A 19,894-nucleotide genomic window follows, 5' to 3' on the forward strand; every position below is an offset into this window, starting at 1 on the left:
GGGCTGTCATTGCTGTCACAGTTGCTGATCTGCGAGACAGATAAACGCCAAAGCCAAAAGAGTTATTAAAAAACAAGGCCTAGTCAGAGCCACAGGCAAAGACTAACTAACTCTCGCTGGGTTGTTGACTCCCCTTCTTACATACACACATATGTGTATTATATACACCTTTCAACAAACCAGTTGCAGGTCGACTAATTGCAACAGATGTTGATAACAATGTAGAAAGAGGAGAAAAAGAAAGAAATGTTGTCTCTAGCTATTTATTAATTATGTGTACACAATTTAATTGCCACTTTCTAACCGCAATTGAATCTTTTACTTTACTTGCAGAAAATGTTAACCACATAGACAAGAGAGACGAATTAAGCGAAACGCAGCGAATCTAAACAAAAAAAACGGCAACAAAATGAATTGTCTTTGCCGACCATCGCGGATTATGTCCGTGCGCATTAATTTGCTAGACGAGACCGACTTTATACACGAGATCAAGGTAAGTACTTGACTTTAGTGTGAACATTAGCTGACATAAGCTAGAAAAACAAAACTCTTTCCCCCTCTTGTGCCCATTGAGAAAAAAGTGTTGCATACTTTGCACGTGCCCGTGCCCGTGCCGAGCACCCTCATCAATATTTAGTGCGGCAAGGCAACGGCGCAGCGTCAGAGGCCCTGCTGTGACTTGGCAAACATGCAAAGTGTCATCACTCACACGTTCGTCCACACACCGCACAGATGATGGCCTGACATTCTCCTCTCTCTACTTCGGCTTTAAAACTGCTCACGTTTGCCAAATTAAATGGGTCGTCGTCAGTCGTCAGTCGCCAGTCCTCAGTCCTTAGTACTCGAGTCGTCAGTAGCTCGTTGTCGCCTTTTGTGTCCTGTCTGTCTGCGTTTGTGTGTCTCATGGCGTCGCTTGGGATTTTGTGCTGATTCTGCACGACATCCTCTCATAGTTGGCATCATTGTGCGGACAGATCAAATAAATTGTTGTGATTTTCCCTCTCCCCTCTCTATCATCCCCACAAATGGCTATGGTTTGTCTCTGATTTCAGCAAACCTTTGCAAAAGCTAACCAAGTAGGCTATATAAATAATATACACATGAAATTCTGCGCCTATGAGTAAATGTTTTAATTGAAAAGCACATTTTTTTATTGCTGAATCTCGTAATAAATTGAAAATAACAACTACATTCATACATCAAATATTAAAAGTTGAATATTGTTGGAAATGAGTCGTTTAATTGGTTTTTAGAACATTTACTCCAACTTTATTTTATTTTGAGTAAAAGTATATTATGACTTAGGTCAAGAACGAATAGTTCTTTACTTATCTCGTATTATTTTTTAGATAGTTGAATTGAGAGAACAACAAAACAAAAGCAACTTGAACTAAATTTCTTTCTGATCCACAAAAATAAAAATGATACAGAAGCCTCAAGATTAAAAGCCAGTTAAAAGATCTCTTAGTGTTTGTACTTCGAGGAATTTCATTCTTTGGGCAGTGCTTATATTATTTGTTAGACATGCAACATGAACAAAAAAATATCAAAGAAGCCAACATCGGCTATGCCGAAGTTTATATACCCTTGCAGTCCTTGTTAATAATAATTTTACATGTTCAAAATTTGTTTTCTGCAACTCAATTCATCAATATACAAACAATTCCCAAAGCAAAGCAACGCACGCATACACATACAGTTTATGTAGCGTTGCGTCTGTGTGTGTATGCATGTACTCTGTTGATGACGAAAGATGTAGTAGACAGCAAGCAGCGCTGCTGGCAGAGCTGGGAGCAGAGCCGATTATTATATTGACTGTAACTTGTGTTATATTTATCCGATCACATTCAAATTTTGGGATCTGGGGTTTTATATCCAATATCATCACATATGTAAATTTCATAGCCTACTCCGATTTTTATGAAAATGTTTCTTCTAGTTCTTCTAGAGCTATATGATATAGTGGTCCGATCCTGATGGCTTTCATACTTTATTTTTCCCGGGTAATAAAAAACACCGAAAAAAATTTCAGCCCGATAGCTCTTAAGACGGCTGAGTAGAACGCATTCGCACAGACGGACGGACAGACGGACATGGCTATATCAACTCAGCTTCTCATGCTGATCAAGAATATATATACTTTATGGGGTCGGAAACGTCTCCTTCTGTGCGTTACAAACATCTGACCAATTTTATAATACCCTCTGCAAGGGTATAAATATTTGTTGCTAACCTCAAACTATTGTCATATCAATAGCCATCAATTCCAGAAATATCTGAGATCTGAACAATAGTTCAAATCCAACATCATTCCAGGCTTCAATGAACTCATCAATTTTGATTAAATCGATTAATATTGGTATACCAAATATTATACATCGGAGTAAGTTTGGTGCTTTGGTCTAATGTAAAATGATGGAATTAATCAACTAAACAAGCTGCAGCTAAATTAGTCTACCTTAAGGCCAACATAGGATGTGTCCTTAATATATATTAAAAGCAATATTCAATGCAAATTCATGTCAACCGGATTGCATGTGAGGTCCGCGGCATAATTAGCCATGACTTAAAGGGCCGCCAGTTAATTGTTCGTCTTGGGGCAGAGATAAAATATGTATGTCCACACACACACAAACACATACATAGCACACACATAGCACACTCATACATATGTATGTATACATTTTACAATGTTATCCTACCAGTTTAATACAAGTTGAATCGCCTTAGGTTATAGTGTACCAGCAGTTGGCCATTTCTGATTGATCGAGCAGCAAGTGGAACGACAGGCTAGTTAGCAAATTCCAGGAACTGACTAATGACACTTGGCTGCATGTGGCGATTGCATTTTATAGCGTTTTATCGCAAGCATTAAATTGGAGCAAAATAAAATGCTAATAATCACAGCTCATCAACAGGAGATTTATAATAATTTTTGCGAGAATACAAAGCTCAGCTTAAGGTAAAAATCTTTAAGCGATTATTGTTGTTAGCCTGCTGGCTAGCTCATAAATTGTGCATTAGACACATGTAAGACTGTGTGTGTGTGTGTTTATGTATTTCTGTGGGCGTGACCATAATTTGACAATGGCTAAACTGGGCGGACAAGCCGTTGCCAAACGATGTCGTGTCGCGTCGCTTTTGCCTGTGCCTGTGCCTGTGCCCCGCGGGTTAATATTAATGAGTTGAAACTGGTAAGAGAGCAAGTGAGCCGCAACAGCAACGACAACGACAACGACAACTTATCGCATGTAATTATTGGCCAAATGGCTCATGGACCAACCTCCCCCTCAAAATTCCCCTTGATGTTCAGTCAAATGATTGATAAAAGGCCTCGCCGACCAAATTCCACACACACACACACACACACACCACACAAAAGCCATGAATGAAAATTCAAAGTGCCGCAGTCAAGATATGCAAAACGGGCAAGAAGAGGAAAAAAGAAAAAAATAATGCGTGTGGCCGCCAGCCGCAAAACGTAATTTTATTTACACGCTGAGCAGCCAGCCCATGGCTCATGACTCTTGTCTGTCAACTGACAACCACGAGATGGCTAAAGCTTTGGCTATAGCCCATGGTAACTCTCCCCCCCCGTCTTGTCTCCTGTCTCCTGTTCCCTGTTGCTTTTGCTTTTGTTCGCTGTGTTGATTTTGACGGCTGCCGATGGGCACTAAACGCACGCACTTAAGGCCACCGCCACACTCTTGCAATCTAGCATTAATGGCAACACAAGTGATGGCTAGTGGGAGATGGTGGTGGAAGGTTGGGTGGGGGGGAAATTTGCGGTTGACTCGTTTTTCATCCATACACTTTCCCAAAAAGCGTTCACTCATTTCAAGCAATTTAAAACGTTTTTGCGTAAGGATAAGGCTTTAAACGTTATTATGATCTTATTCTTAATTATCATAATTTATATTAATCTAATTTAAGTGACTAACCTTAATCTTAAGCAAAAATTCGTCAGTTTAAAGTTCGAAAAGTGCTCAAAATTATTATCAAAATCAAAGGAGAAATTAGGTTAATGTATGTCGCATTAAATGATCATGATGATCTCATTATTCGAATAATGTCAGTGTCATTGAGGGTATTAAATCTTCGGTTGAGATTTACTTAACCTCAGCTTTGCATTGAACTGTCTATATATCCGCAAACATTATACCAAGCAGCATATATGTATATATGTATATTTACATGTATCTGGGCTAGTTTTTTATTATTATTATTATTGAAATGTCCCTGGAAAACGTGTCGTAATCGATATTTTATGGCCTTGACGTGTGCAAAGCAACAATTCAAACGTTGCGTATGAGTGATATTTCTCAAATAACTGAATTTATATACAGTTTTGATTCTGACAATAGCTTAAAAGCCACTTACACTGCCAGAATTTTCGAAACAATTGCTTGAAAAATGGACTTAACAAGTCAAAGTCAGACAAAGCCTTTTACTGGCGGCGCCGCGCAAAAGCCGCTGCAAAAAACCTGGCAAAACTGTGACAAATGATTTTGACAACTTCATGCCCAAGTGAGCATACAAATACATATATATGTGTTTCCAGACATTCGTGTATATATACATATGTATATACTTGATCTGTGTACGCGCATTTTTGTCATTTATCATGCTCACAATGCTAATGACATCTGGTCAGGGACCAAAGTAGAAACCAAATAAGTCCGGCGAGAATAACGACCTTGAGGTACCCTTTAATAAGCAAGGCTCAAACTGTTATTCTATTCCTTCTGAAGCCATTGTAAATAAATCTACTTACACAAAAATAAAGTTATCCAGTTCAATCCCAATCTATCAGTTCTGGGTATACCCTTGCATTAAATAGCTACAGGGTATCACCACTTCATGTGCTCCAAGCTTGTCTCATCGGCGGCACAGTTGGCACTTAAAGCCAAAAAGAAAAAAGTATTTTACGCTTGTTGCAGCATAAGGTTATATAATTATATCTTAACGGTTAAAATACTCAACTCTGGAGAGTTTGAGAGTCTGAGTCTCTGGGTCTCTGTGTGTGGGTTTGTGTTTGCCTAGCGCTTAGTTCTTTGTGTATACAGGGTGTCCATCAGACTCTCGGCCAACCGCACATGGCCCCCATTTGAGAATTTATGTAAATCATTCCAACACACTTCAAACTGGCCACAATGACAAGCCAAAATGAAAATGGTTAGTTCAAGTGTTTCACGAGCAAACACTTTGGCATAAAACAAAAAAAAATTACAATCACATATACAAAAATAAGTCTATGTGTATGTGTGTGTGTCAATATAAAATTTTGGTCATGCCTTCGAGCGACATTTAATTAGACTCTAGACCCAAGTTCCAAGCGTTCACACGCCAAGTTGTTGGCCAGAGTTTGGCTATCTTGACCAACCAAAAATAAAACCTGCAGTTTATGGCCAACATAATTAAGTTAAAAGCTTTTTTACAGCTTTAATACTCCCCTCCCCCTGCCCAAAATGTAATGCCGCCCATCCAAAACTGGACAGAGCGCGCGTTCAAATTGATAATGAAAATAAGAAAAATCCATGAAGCGTGTTTAATGGCTAAATAAATGCCGACGTCTAGATTTCCGTTTGGTCGGGGGTCGGGCGGGGGTCCACCCACACCTGTGATACAGGGTGTAGTCTATATCTTTATAATATGAAGAAGAAGAATGTAAATGAAACTCGGCAGTTTGCCCATTCACCCTATTGATTATTCCCGTCAAATCGAAATGAAAAGGGCAAAAACAAACATCAAGGGGTGGGTGAAGAAAATGAACTTACAAATCGTAGAGTTTATACTCTATCCAAGGCAACTAAGAAAGGACATATGCTGAAGCTTCTAGAATAATTATTCTTGTTCCTAAAAGTATGCTAAGACCAATCACAAACTAAATTCAAAGAGATTAAATTGCCTTCACCAGGTAGCAGAAAGCCAATATACTCGTAATACCCTTTTTTCTTCTGCGTAATTAATAAGCAAAAAGGTTTAGCCAAAAAGTTGAATACTTTACCTTTTGCAAAAATCAACGAAGCATTTTGGTTGGGTTGTATTTTTCATCTCTTTGCTTTTTTTTGTGTCTCTGTTAATACTTTGGGTTGGGGGTAATTACTTTATCTGTTGCTGAAGTTGCGCTTCGCTTCCTAATAGGATTAGCAGACCCAAAGAATATCAACATAAAGAGAGAAAAACAAAACGGTCTTGGTAAAAATTTAGCTTAGAGTTATTTTTCGTAGAGTCGTTCGTTGGCTTTTGCAGCTGTCAGAACCATAACTCAGTGTCATGTCAAGATTTTCTGGCTATATATTTTGAATATCTGCGTGGCCGCAAAATCTCCCCCCAAGAGAGACAAGACAAAAACCAATTGTTCAATGGCCAAACTGATGAATAGATAGATTGAGAGAGAGAGAGAGAGACAGAAAGGGAGAGACGTAGAAACGAAATAGATTTGCAAACAATTTGCAACAATTCAATCAAAAAACTTTAAACACAAATACAGCCAGACATTCAGTTAAAGGGGAGTACATTCAGGGGGGCAGGGGTTTTTTGGACTCTTGACGGCCATCAGATAACTCACTCACTTGGTGGTCTGGGCCAGAATCTGAATCTGCATCTGAACTGGACCAGGCTCAGTCTCAACCTCACTCACTTTTCGACTTTTTGCGCCCTATGTCTCTGTCGAATGGATGACTGGCTGACTAGCTGACTGGCTGTCGGTTTGTCGTCGGTCTGTGTGTGCTGTTTGTTTACCGAAGCGTTTGAATGGAGCACACAAGCGAGCCAAAACAAAAGGCACCAAACAAATTCAAGGTGAGCCACAAGAGTCTAAGGGAGTTTTTCTTCTGGATAGAATGTGAAAAAGAATATTTGCCAGTCAAACAATGATCTTCACCAGTTGCCCCATTGAAAATGCAAGTGATGGAGCACAACGGAAGTCATAGCTCTTACCCTGGCCGGAAAATCTCAAGACAAATTCAACAGTTACATGTGCAATATATCACAGCTATATACACACACATAGTGTAGAGAGTTGTAGAGAGAAGAGTTGGCATATTTGCTAGAAATTAGCAAGCCAAAAGAGAACTTCTTTCAAAAGCGAAAGATGCGACAAATGTCAACGGGCCAAAGAACTGACAACAACTGACGTAAACAGAAATAACCAAACAAGACAACACAAAAAAAATACACACAAAGTTCCGCTATGGTACAATGACGGAAGAATGTTTGTACAAAGGTATATACCCAGTAACAACAGCATCAACAACATCAACTCATATTGCTGTCGCCAAAGCACAGTTGAACCTGAGCCTTAGCCTTTACATCAGCTTCAGCATCCGTCTCAGCCACAGCATGAGCCATCTCTGTCCTCGTCCAGCTTTTTGGAGAGGCTTTGTGCCCATTTGGCTGGGCATGAGAAATAAAATTCTCGTAAACAGACAGCATCGCTTCCAAGTTGAAAGCACGTTCTAAACGAGAAATGGCATAAACTACACAATTGGAAAAGCTGACAGGTTGATGCCTTACCTTAAGGAATAGTTTTTGGTCTGGCATATTACACAAATGTTTTGAAAACTTTTTCCCCTTTAGTTTAAATTATCTTACAAATTACAAAGGTTTGTCTAACTTTTTAGTGCCTATTTAAGAATAACAATACTTTTATCCTAGAGCACATCGATAATGAAAGTCGTTAAACTTTAAACTACCCACTACTACCGATCAAACTAAGAATACTTCATTTGGTTTTTAAAACCATCTTTTGAATACTTTTATTTAAAGTTATCTATGATTACTTTTCAGTTTCAAGCATTAAATGCGAAAATTAATGAGTCACTATTCGTAAATTTCGAAAATGAAATAAAACTTAATCCCAAGGCTAGTATCCAAATACTACCAAACCATAGGCAGATACTGAAAGATGTTTTGCTACCATTTTCTACTATCAAGACTCCCCGTGAAACCCATAAAGAGTATGAATAATAATTAAAGATGTGACAAAATTGCAAAAAATTGTGTTCCAGTCAAAAGTTTGAGATAAATAGACTTAGAGATGGGTTTCCTTTTTATGGTATTTGCCTTCAACTCAATTGTTTTCTCGGCACTTAAAGTTGTGTAAGGGTATAGAGAAATGGCAATGGTAAAATAATTTGTTAGACTACGGGCTACGAGCTGCAGGAATTACGCAAATCTCGTTTGTTGAATGTGTATTTTCTGTTAGGTGAAGATGCGATGCGATGCAATGTGGGTCGACGGTTGTCGCGGGGCGTGTGGATACAAGATGATAAGAAAACAGGCGGGAGGGTGGTCGAGAGAGAGGGAGATTGAGGCGGCACATGGACATAAATCTGCTTTAGCATTTTGGCTCTGGGTTTGTTGTTTTGTGCATACCGTCAACACGATGCCTTCTAGACTGCCTGCCATTGCTTTCATTCACTTTGTCGCCGTTTTGTCTGTGACATTGCAAACGGCTAAGTATGTATGTACGTTATTTTTTTTCCTTCTGTCTTTCTCTTATTCTGTTTTTAGCTTTGTTTATTTTCATGCTGCTTTTGGTGTGTATACCCTCTGGAGCTTAAAACTCATAATGCCGTTAAAAACGATGGCATCTGTGTGCTATTTGTGTGAGCTGTTGTCAAAGGTCAGCGCACGTTTAAGCCAAGCATCGCAATTATACGCACAATGCAATTGGAAAGATGCTAGCTGGCTCAAAGGGGATCTACGTACATAGAACAGAAAGGTCCTTAACAGGGTATTATTCCTTTGGTTGGTACTAGGGAGCCCACAAAATAAGCTGACAGTGAAAATGGACAAGCTCTCTCTCTATCTGTGTATTTATCTCAGAAACAGCTAAGGGAATTTTACATTCATTTTGAAAACATAAACTATGTGTTAATTATATTTAAGTCGGAATTGTCGCAGATTTCTGCACTCAGTTCAGAAAGTGGGTTAGTCACGGAGGCGGCGGCGCGTTGATTAAGTTCCCAAAAGACGCTGCTGGGATTTTGCAAACTAAAAGTGTCGCCCTTTGCCTCTTGCCATGTGAGATGCTAAAGCTGAAGCTGTGCATAGACTATGACTGAGACACGTACATGTGTGCTATATTTTCCGGTTTACCACTTGGCGTTCCATTAATTAAGTTGCATGAAAAAAGTTCTTTTGCCGACAGCTGCCAAGGAGCAAAGCCATCTAACCGAAGTGGGGCGGGGAGAGGAAAAGTGTAAGCTCATTAAGTGTACTTGGCCAAGATTTGCTGTCCCTTCTCTACGAGATTCACCATCAACAACAACTACAACAACCTCCTCCAACATTCTTGGCAACATCAAAGTAGGCATAATTTGATTAAGACATTTAAGCCAAAGACCTAATCATCATTAGCATCAACATAATCATCGCAAAGGCTCATCTCAGGGCATATCTTCTACTTTTTGCTGCCGTCAGCGTCGTAGATGCAGCCTTTGATGGCCCCACCGACGAGACATCATCCATCTATGGTTGCCTCTCGACTCTCTCAAGCAGACGAATCTAATTTATTGAACTCTGCCAGCGAGTGAGTTGGTCTTATGCCTGGGTGGGTGGGTCACTACCACATACATCTGAGGGAAATAGAGTTTGGTACGAACCAAAAAACCTTTTGGGACTTAAACACTTTTGTTTGGCCAACTTTTTCCGGGTTTCGGTTGAAGGCTTGTGATTAATTGCAAACCATTGCGGCCTTTACATGTTACGTTGATTTTGCTGGCCATAACTTTGTTGGAAAACGTTTTAGACATGCATGAGGCGTAGTTCATTAGGATTGATGCCGCTTTCTGAAGTCTACTTTCGATGAGGTTTCCCCTGTTGCTTTCTTGGGGTGTGTTGACTTAGTAGATCCTTAAAGCTGAAGCAACCAAAATGTTCTCTTTAATAAAGTATAAGATCTTAAAAGCATTCCAGGAAAGCCTGTATTTGTAGGGTTTATTTGTTCGATTTTCTACAAACTACTGGGTACTAATCAAGAGCTATAAGTTTCCCCCCTTTTTCAAAATAAAAGGGGTGTTTTGAAAAAGGTTGTTTTTTTACTTTAAAATATACGAATACACCTAGACCTCGCTTTGCGTCGTTTCGTTTTGCGTTTTTTCGAAGTTGCGTCGCTGCTTTATTAGTACTAATTTTCACTGTGCGTCGTTAAATTATCGTTGTTGCATTGTTTTGAGTTCGAGTGTTTAACTTTTTTTTTCTTAATTAGCCATTGTGGCAACGCCAATATCAACTTTTACCAACATTGCCTTTGAATTTTTGTCAGTTTTACGTTTTTCAACATTGACATCTAGCTTACCTAGGTACTTCTGTTTATAATTGCGTCTTGCTATCAAAACTCGGGGAAGGTTTAGTAGAAATGTTCGTAGAACAGTGTTTATCCTTCAAACAAATTTCAAAAGCGATGGGCTTGATTGACGAAGCAATGGAGAATTTTTATAAAAAAACGATCCTGACAATGACAGAAGTTTTAAGGTATCCCAAACATCAACTGCTACCAAGAAATTTATTTAAATTTACAAAAAAAAAAGCTATTCACCAAACTATGGACAAATTTTTGGTGAACGAAGCCACTAAAAACTCATAAAGATAAATAATTGAATATGTTATTTTGATTTAATGGAAGCAGTTTTTTTTTTTAATGAATGAATACAATAACATTTTTGTTTTTAAATGTTTACTTTGTTCAATTTTTTTTTCAAAAATTAGTATTTTCTTGGCCCAAAAACCTATCTTTGATCTTTCCATGGTTGCCTATAGAAAATCTTAATTCACTTTGCGTCGTGTTTTTTTGGAACGTATCCCCAACGCAAAGCGAGGTCTAGGTGTATCATGTTCACTGCCTATATGAGGAAATTTGGACTTCTACATAAAATAGTTAAGCAGTTGATCTATGGTTTTTAAGTATTAAGTAATAGTGTATGAATTGGCAATTTCAATTTTACCAATAATTCTTTACGAAAAATTGCAAAGTATTAGGAATGTATTTCTCCAAAATAAATATAATAAATGCTGTAAGCACATATCTAGGTCTCAGAATCTTTTGTGGGAAATTGTATTATTTACTCATCAAGTATTCCATTTAGCAGCAAGTACATACATTATGAGCTTCAAAGCTGTCGTTGTCGTTGTCGTCTCTCATACATATAAATGTGCTTATAAGGCAGAGAATATGGTGTGGTCCTTGTTTCTTACTCGCAAACTTGGACAAAGTAAATGGCAAACAACAATATGATGAACGCTCATGGGTCTTATGCATTTTTAAAATGCACTTTTCTGCTTCTGTTTTATGGTGAAAGCATTGACAACAATGACAGTGTGCAGTAGGAGATGAAAATACTGAATACTGAAATGAAAGTACTGAGATCAACAACAATAAGGATGCACGCACACACACACACATTTACGAGCCATTGTCTTTAAGTCGTTGTATTTGTAATGCCATTCTGACTAGAACTGCAAAGCCTTTGCAGCAAGTTCATTGAAGCTTTTTGCTGTCATCAGTGTCGATGTCACACTGTTAGTGTGACACATGCCTGAATGTGTCCTTTAATGCAGTCCGAATAAATGCAATTAGTGTGGCACACACTCACACTTAGGACACACTGTATGACTCTCGTGTGGGTTCTTTGACTGGACATCTCATCAACTCATGCTGCTGCCTTTTACTGCCCGTTCCTGATGCTGTCATATATAGATTATCGCCTGGTTGAGTCAATTTTGCTATGCTTTGAAATCCCCAATGGCAACTTAAGCATCTCCAACGAACTGATTCCACTTTCCTTTTTATATTTGGTCAGCAAAAGTTTAACATAAATTCAAAAGAGACTAACTCCGAGGCCTTGATCCGGACCGGGACCAGGAGTAGAGGCAAAGTTGATGTTCCAAGTCCTCTTGCTCTACGGCTTGTTCACACTTGCCAGCCATTAAGTTTATTACGCAACAACAATAAAACATGGCCAAAATAATAAAGAAAGGGATGTGAGCATTGGCCAGCCACCAAGGGATGTTTGGGCCATAAATAAAACATGGCAGAAAACACACACACACACACACTCGCACAGAAGACAAAAAACGAAAAGAACAACAAAAAGGCAAAGTCAGAGTAGTGTCTGGTCAGCGCCAAAAATCAAACATGTTGAAACGCCAGATGTGGCTCCACATAAGGACAATGAAAGTGGCATCAGAGGCGAAAAAGGATATACATACATATGTATGTATACATCTGTCTGACTATTTGTGTGTGTGTGTGTGGGTAGGTGTTGCTCGGCACAGGAGGAGTGGCAGATGCATAGCCTCTGTGTCTGTGGTTAACAATGGTATGCCCCTGGCCATAGTTTGGGTGTTTTTTTGCGGTTGCCGCTGCTCCCGCTCCCGCTCCTGCTCTTGCTGCTGCAGCTGCGGCAACCTTTTGAGCTTAAAAAAGGCAGCACGTGGGGCAAGGTCCCCTCGAGAATAAACTCAATTTATTATTGGCAATAGAACAAAAAAAAAAATAATAATAATAAAATGTAAGAATTGGCATTTTAAAGCTTTAAAGGCTAACACAATATTAAATTAAACCAACAGAAAGTTGTTGATTGCCTTTCGATTTGCCATAAATTGTTTGTGGAAAGAGGCCTGGCTTTGGAACGGTTATTTCGTTTTTCCACTTTTCCTTTTCCTTGGTTCATTTTCTCTATTTTATCAGCAACGGCGGCAGCAGCAGCCAAGCAAAGCAGCAGAAAGGAGCAATTTTCCAATTGAATAATTGTCGCTAGAAAGTTTTCACTTTTGTCGGCAGGACTCTGAACCAAACATACACACATACATATACCTAAAGCTGTGGCCATTCAATGGCTCAACAGTTTGCCAATGGCTGCCCTCACCCGGGCAGACCTCTTACCTTTGCCTTTGCCATTGCCATTGCCATTGCCAATGCCTCTTCATCCAATGTAGTCAACTATGTCTATTTGCCCATCTCTTTTCTTTCGCTTTGCTCTGTTTTAACAGCAATTTTCTTGTCTATTTTCAGGATGATTTGCCCGGCCAGGCTCTGCTGGATGTCGTCTTTGCCAGGCTCAATTTAATCGAGACTTCATACTTTGGCATACGCTACATTGACGAGGAGAATCAAACGGTGAGTACAGAAAGATGACGACGATGCCGAGGAGAGAATTGACAGCCCTTTTGGCTGGGACTATTCCTGCTCTGCTTCCGCTGTGCAAACATATTGGTTTTTGAAATTCATTTTCGTTTTCATTGAAATTCATTCAGGCGCACAGACCGTTGAAAAATGAAAAAACAAAAAAGCCAGACTCCCAGAGTTACGGCTACGATTACGGCCAGACTCCGGCTCCAGCATCGACTTTGACGTGGATGCTTATGATGTTGACTCTTTGAGTTCGTCCTTTGCCGCAAGGCAAATTATATAATTTCGCTTTCATTGGTTCTCCGCCGACACCGGCTTCTTTGGAGTGCGTGGCCTTCGTTGTTCGCTTTTAGTCGTATTATTGGAATGCATCTGCATAGGAAACAATCCGACAAAAATATACTTACACATTTCCCACAGATCTGAACACAACCTCATAATATAGACCAAAGCTTTTTAGAAGCATTCTAAACATAGTTTATTTGAAAAACTGATCATACAGAAGCTTAGAAAAATTTCAGACTACAAGTAGGTGAAACACTACTCGATCTCCTGACTGGGGCATTCAAAGTGAATGCAAGCAAACGATGCCCCATCCGAAGAATCTGTGCCCACTATGCGTATATAGACAACAGTACGAGGAGTGAAATGAAAGTTTTGCCAGGATCTTACTTCCTCATTTCGTTTGTCCACAGCCATCTCCCAGTCTTTACAATTTGTTGACGTCTCAACATAGAATTTGTAAGTAACATCGCTGCGATCCCACAACCGCAAACGGATGGATCCCACATGATAGGGCTGTCTCAGACGAACGACAATTCCTTCCATGCCCAATTCGTGCTCAGTGTAGTCGTGTTCATTCACTTCTTCATCGCAATCTAAGAAATTTCCATCTATGAGAGTATTGCAAATTATCTCGCCATCTATTATAACACAAGCATGCATTGGAATCGTAGCCACATTATCTACAGGTGACACAAAATGTCCAATAAGCTTTGGTACATCGATCGCATGCATGGCTTCCAAACTGACAAGACGATAATTCTGAACCGTATTGCTATAGGTTCCCACAATTTTAATGAAACGAACAGGCCGTGCAGCAAAATATAAGTATTGCCAAGACCTACAATGGTACTGGCTATAGTCGATGACACGTTCCCAATTGAGCTTATCGGCAGAGACCTCGATGAAATAGGAGTATGCACGTAAGTTCTTATCCCACAGCAAAAGGCGGATGTGATTAATGTTGTACATGGCGCCTAGTTCAACTACAATCGCATTATCCTTCCCATCCGAGATGGTGTGATACGTGTAACCCGTGTGCTTAGTATAGTTAATCACATCGCCATTAAGCAAGTTGGAACAGTTAACACCCTCAGTGCATCTTGCAGAATATTCAGCAGTAGCCACATTCTTCTCTAATATTAAATGCGAACGATATGGCAAGATCTTTGAACGCGTTTGGGAGATTGCATCAAGTAGTTTATTGGGATCCAGAATTTCCAAGGGACGCACGACTTCCAGCAAATCGTTAATCCCAATCAATGGCAGTCGCACAGCATCCCATAGCGATTCGGTGTCTACAGCATTATTAGAACGACTCCACTTTAAGACACCCTGAAATATTTCTCCTTCTGGGGCGTAAAAGGTGTCTCTCTGCAGAACCATCTCCAAAGATTCCTGGGATAGTAAGTTGAATGATTCCTCCTGTAGAAGATCGGACGCATTGCCGTCCATAAACGATAGACAAGCTTCAGTCAAGTCTTTTAGGTTGTACAAAAGGGCAGCGTCCAAAACTACGCAAACATTTTTCAATGTCAAGGATTGTGTTAAGTACTTGGAAATGGCCAGCTGAAGATCGTGAAATCCGTATTGATCCGCAGTGCCTAGCATGTCTATAACCACGTCGTCCTTCAGTGTGGCGATCGACAAATTACCCGTGTATATATACTCCAGCAGCAGCTTGAAGAGATCTAGACGCACATCCAATTTTATTTGACATTGTGTCGACTCCGACATTCCTCCATAAAGCAAGGCCCGGAAATATTCACTGCGTACGGCCAGAACAACGCGATGCGCCGGCAATTTCTCCCCCTCGACGACAAATTCCATATCTGCGTACGATTCACTTAGGCACAGATTGCCCATGTCCTCCAAAAGACGCTCTGTAAGATCAATTTTTTCCATTTCTCAAGTCGCTTATGATATTAGCTCGATTCAACAATGTTTTAACTAGGTCAGTAGAAAGACATAAAAAGATGACTTAATTTTGTCGAGTCATTAGTGATGGTTGATACTTAATAATTAACCGATATCGATGAAAATGACTAAAAATCGCTAAAAATATCTATCGATAGCTTGATTTTGCATTCGAAATTCTAATAGGATTTTGTTTACACTGTTTATAATAAATAATTGTGTTTCCTATTTGTTTTAGCACTGGCTGGATCCTGCGTCACGAATATCTCGTCAATTGAAGCCCAAATCAGATCCATACGATTTGTATTTTGGAGTTAAATTTTATGCTGCCGATCCGTGTAAACTGTTGGAGGAAATAACCAGGTAAATTTCAACTAAATGGTCTTTAAATTTAATTTTACAAATTTAATTTGTTAATTGCTGAGACACACACACTCACACTCACACACACACACACATTCATAATTCAATAAACAGCAAAATGATGCGTTTCGTGGACTCTGAACTCAAACTCAAACTCAAACTCTGAAGCCAAAAACTAATGGATAATGCATCATTCATTTAATGCATTTATGCGTGCTGCACATCAAGCAAAATAAATTAAAATAACGCAATCGTCATGGGGATTTCCTGGTGCGGGAAATTGCAAAATGTGCAAAGGGATAGCGGTTGGAAAAGGATGTGCATCACGGATGGGTGAAAGACTGGTAAGGGGCCCACAAAATGTGGCACAAATGTCGCAAACATTTATGCTGGTTGTAGGGCCTCATGTCCATGTCTGGGGGCTATTGCTGCATTTATCAAGCATTTGGTATGTGCAAATATTTGAGGACTATACAACGGCGATGACGACGACGACGACACGTTTGACGCTTCACCATCCCCATCCCCGTTCGGACTCAACTTTTCCACTCTTTGCATCACCACACATAATCACCATCATGGGCGAATGCCAATCACTGGCCAAACATCATCAAAATCCGTGTATGCGAGCCTTTTGCCAACTGCTGCGCTAATATTGGCGCATATAAATGCATTGAAATGCACTTCGATCAGAATCGGTGGGATGATTGGCGGGGCTAAGGGGGAGTCATGCAGTCCATGCATTATGGGAATCCAAGTGCACTAGGGCTAAAGAATTTTTGTTATTTTAGCTATACAAAGTCTGCGGCTCACAATAAACGGCAATTGACTCTAGAAACAGGACAAAAGTTGAAAATTGTTATAATGGTGATGGCTGTGATGTGTGCAGTATTGACTGGTTAGAGTTTGGCCTAGACCAAAAAGGGATTATAAAGCAAATAAGCTACTTCAACTTCAGCTATGGCTCTCCTATCGCTTTCTACAAATAATTGTGAAATATGATGCAAAGAGTATGTACATATACTCTCTAACATATCTGGTTATACACTCGGTTGTTTTTGTATTTGTTTCAATGATTTTCATGTTACACCCAAAGTCAACAATGTGTGCGTGTGTGGGTTTAGGACAAACATCAAAGCCGGATCAACTAATTTTATGCTGAGACTTGTTTACCAACTTGTTAACTACTCGTCCAACTGTCTGTTGTCGCAGCTAATAATATTTGTCGTTTTGTTACAGATATCAACTTTTCCTTCAAGTCAAACAGGATGTTTTGCAGGGACGTTTGCCGGTAGCCTTTGAATTGGCCGCAGAGCTGGGAGCCTTTGTGGTTCAATGTAAGTAAACAGAAGGATGCAAAATATTTCAACAAATGACAAATCGTATTTCTCATCTTCTCTTATCTTCTCAACATAATGTTTCATCTATGTATGTATATTATCTTTCTCATAATAATTGAACACCAAATTTTATAGCTGAATTGGGTGATTATGATCAGAGACGTCATTCCAAGGGATATGTATCGGAATTTCGATTGCTGCCCAATCAGAGCAGTGAACTGGAATCACGTGTCTCGGAGCTCCATCAGCAGCTCAAGGGCATGTCGCCGTCGAGTGCCGAGTTGAACTATTTGGATAAAGTCAAATGGCATGATATGTATGGTGTTGATTTGCATCCCGTGCTGGTAAGTAAATGTTGCCTAATAAGAAATGAGAACATTGACAGGGACAGGGAAATGAGGCATATAACATATGAGGCAAAGTTGTAGACCACAGCAAGGGTTGAGAACATGCCACACATGCCAGCACACCCTCCCACCAACAGCAACACATAAAAGGGGGTCAAAGGGAAATATAAACTTTAATTTCATTTGAGGGCAAATATTATAAATCATTTGCCGACACTTCCTGGACCTCAAGAAGGGTGTTTCCAGAACAGTGTAGCAGGGGGAGTCGCAATGATTACTTCCCCCCCCCCAACTCCGCGCTCAGAAAAAAGTCAAACCTTTTACATACATATGTACATATGTATCGCGCTCTGCATTTGCCCTTCTGTGGACTTTCTCTGGGCTCTGCAAGTTGGCACTTCATTTGCATTTTTTATTGCCCTTTACTTTGGATATCAAACCTCAATAAATCACCAGCTGTGTTTGTATATATATACATGTCTGTGTGGGTGTCGAACCCTTGTACTCTTGTATGCTTGTGGTATGCGTTAACCTCACCCTTCAACTCTCTCACCCTTTGCCTTCAACTGCCCCAGTGTTTGTTTATAGACACAAATCATTAACTAAAGCGGCGCCAGGTCGTCATTTTCCACCCCCATCCCCCTCCAATGACTGCTTTACTTGCTTCTATTTTTTTTTTAATTTAATTAACAGCTAAAATTACATTTCTTTTTGCCTTACAAAGAGAGCGTTTAGAGGGGGCGTGGGGGGGGCAGAGAAGATCCATAAAACGCCGCCTGCTGCTGCTAATGGGACAAAACTTTCTTCTTGTTAACACATTTTCGGGGAATAGCCAAAAGAGAGAAAAAGAAAAGAGCAGAAACTTTTCGTCTGCTCTTTTGTTTCCGTAAAGTTTCGCATCAGATTTCGCCATTTTTTCACATTTCTTTTGATATTTTTCCTATTTATTTTTTTTGTATTTGTTTTCGCAGGGCGAGGATAGCGTGGAATACTTTCTGGGCCTGACGCCAAGCGGAATTGTTGTGCTGCGCAACAAGACGACGGTGGCTCATTACTATTGGCCGCGCATTGCCAAAGTTTATTATAAAGGACGCTATTTTATGCTCAGGATAAGCGATAAAAATGTAAATTTTTTTTCTTCCTCCAACACGCCAAGCGACAACTGAGCACAAGAACGACCAACGATGGCGATGGCGATGGCGATGACGATGGCAAGGATGATGCTGATGCTAAAAAAGATCCCCATTCTAACCATAAATATTTGGCTGACAAGTGCTTTCGTACAATTTGCAGTTCGTTTTTTTTATATTTCTATGACTCTGTTGCTTGAGACGTTTCAAAGATGTCAAAAAGGCTATTAGAAAGTTTTCAATAAAACTCAAATTGAAGTATTGCACTTTTTTTTTGCTAATCGATGTGACATGGAACTATTCCAACAAATTGCAAAACTCATTGAGTTTTTAGAATTTCAAATACATTTTTAATTGTCTGAAGATATACAATATCTAAACCTCACTCCAAAAGCATTAGAAATCAACTCCAATCACCTTAAAACGTAGCAATTTTTTAATAACCTCCCGCCTTATTTTTTTTCCACAATTTCTTAGTGACAATTGTGCAATTTTTTGAAGTTTAAGCATTCTGGTACTAGAGTACTTAAAGTTCGTGCTTTGGCACAGGGAAACTTGCTTCAATTTCGTTTCGCCATTTTGCAGAGTCGCCAATATATGTATGTAAGTGTTTCCTTCCCCTCCCCTTTTGGGTGACAACTTTTGCCTGTCAACGGCATCAAGTGGCGCCAGAAGCCGAGCATCGAGAGCATCGTTAGACAACAAGTAGCTGGCTAACAGATAGTCGTTCCCAGTTACCAGTTACCAGTAGCTTCCATTCAGCATCGTAGGATAGCCAAACACTTGAACACTTTTCGGTGTTAACGCTTTGATAATCAAAAAAGTTTTGCAGCCAGTTGACACACACACAAAGGCAAAGAAACTTTAACATTTTTTGGCCAAAAGAATTCACACTTTACATTTTCCCAAAAAAAAAATGAAAGAGCTGAAGGAGTGATAAAGAAGGAAAGTGCGGGTTGGTGGAAGAATTCATTCACTCAATTTGCCTTCACTTGGCAACGGCTGTGACATGGGTCGGTAGCAACCTCTAGCAACAGCAGCATCATCATCATCATCGTCGTTCCCATCGTCATCATCCGCCGTGGTAGTCGTCGCCGTCGTCGTGACTTGACTTTTGCGCTTATCACACTGTTTTTTTTCTTTGTGATTTCTTCTCTTCTCCTTCACAGAATGAGCTAAGCACTTATGGCTTTGAAACTCCACGCAAATCGGCGTGCAAACATTTGTGGAGATGCTGTGTGGAGCACCATGCGTTCTTTAGACAAGTGCGCGTCGCCCCGTTGCCCAATTCGCAATCGCATGCCACCGATTTATTTCAGCTGGGCTCCCGCTTCAGGCACAGGTGAGTTTCCACATCGACCAACCAACCAACCAAAA

At 39.9% G+C, this 19,894-nt stretch overlaps 2 protein-coding genes across 5 annotated transcripts in view; one reads left to right on the forward strand and one right to left on the reverse strand.

Moving 5' to 3' along the window:
• The first annotated feature begins 337 nt into the window (after positions 1–337).
• LOC6649871 (band 4.1-like protein 4) overlaps positions 338–19,894 on the forward strand; it is a 36,479-nt gene continuing 16,922 nt past the window's right edge. For all 4 annotated transcript variants that reach the window (XM_023179774.2, XM_047009269.1, XM_047009270.1 and 1 more), the window contains exons 1-7: positions 338–493; positions 13,022–13,126; positions 15,576–15,700; positions 16,940–17,037; positions 17,176–17,384; positions 18,359–18,511; positions 19,687–19,859. In XM_023179774.2, coding sequence (XP_023035542.2) covers positions 410–493; positions 13,022–13,126; positions 15,576–15,700; positions 16,940–17,037; positions 17,176–17,384; positions 18,359–18,511; positions 19,687–19,859 — 947 coding nt within the window. In that variant the 5' untranslated portion in view covers positions 338–409. The remainder of the gene's footprint in view (positions 494–13,021; positions 13,127–15,575; positions 15,701–16,939; positions 17,038–17,175; positions 17,385–18,358; positions 18,512–19,686; positions 19,860–19,894) is intronic.
• On the reverse strand, positions 13,611–15,419 carry LOC6649872 (BTB/POZ domain-containing protein 9). The gene has a single exon (XM_002072227.3). The coding sequence runs from the start codon at positions 15,323–15,325 to the stop codon at positions 13,679–13,681; it is 1,647 nt and encodes a 548-aa protein (XP_002072263.1). The 5' UTR covers positions 15,326–15,419; the 3' UTR covers positions 13,611–13,678.

The sequence above is a fragment of the Drosophila willistoni genome, chromosome 3R (assembly GCF_018902025.1).
Source record: "Drosophila willistoni isolate 14030-0811.24 chromosome 3R, UCI_dwil_1.1, whole genome shotgun sequence".
In the NCBI taxonomy this organism is placed as follows: domain Eukaryota; kingdom Metazoa; phylum Arthropoda; class Insecta; order Diptera; family Drosophilidae; genus Drosophila; species Drosophila willistoni.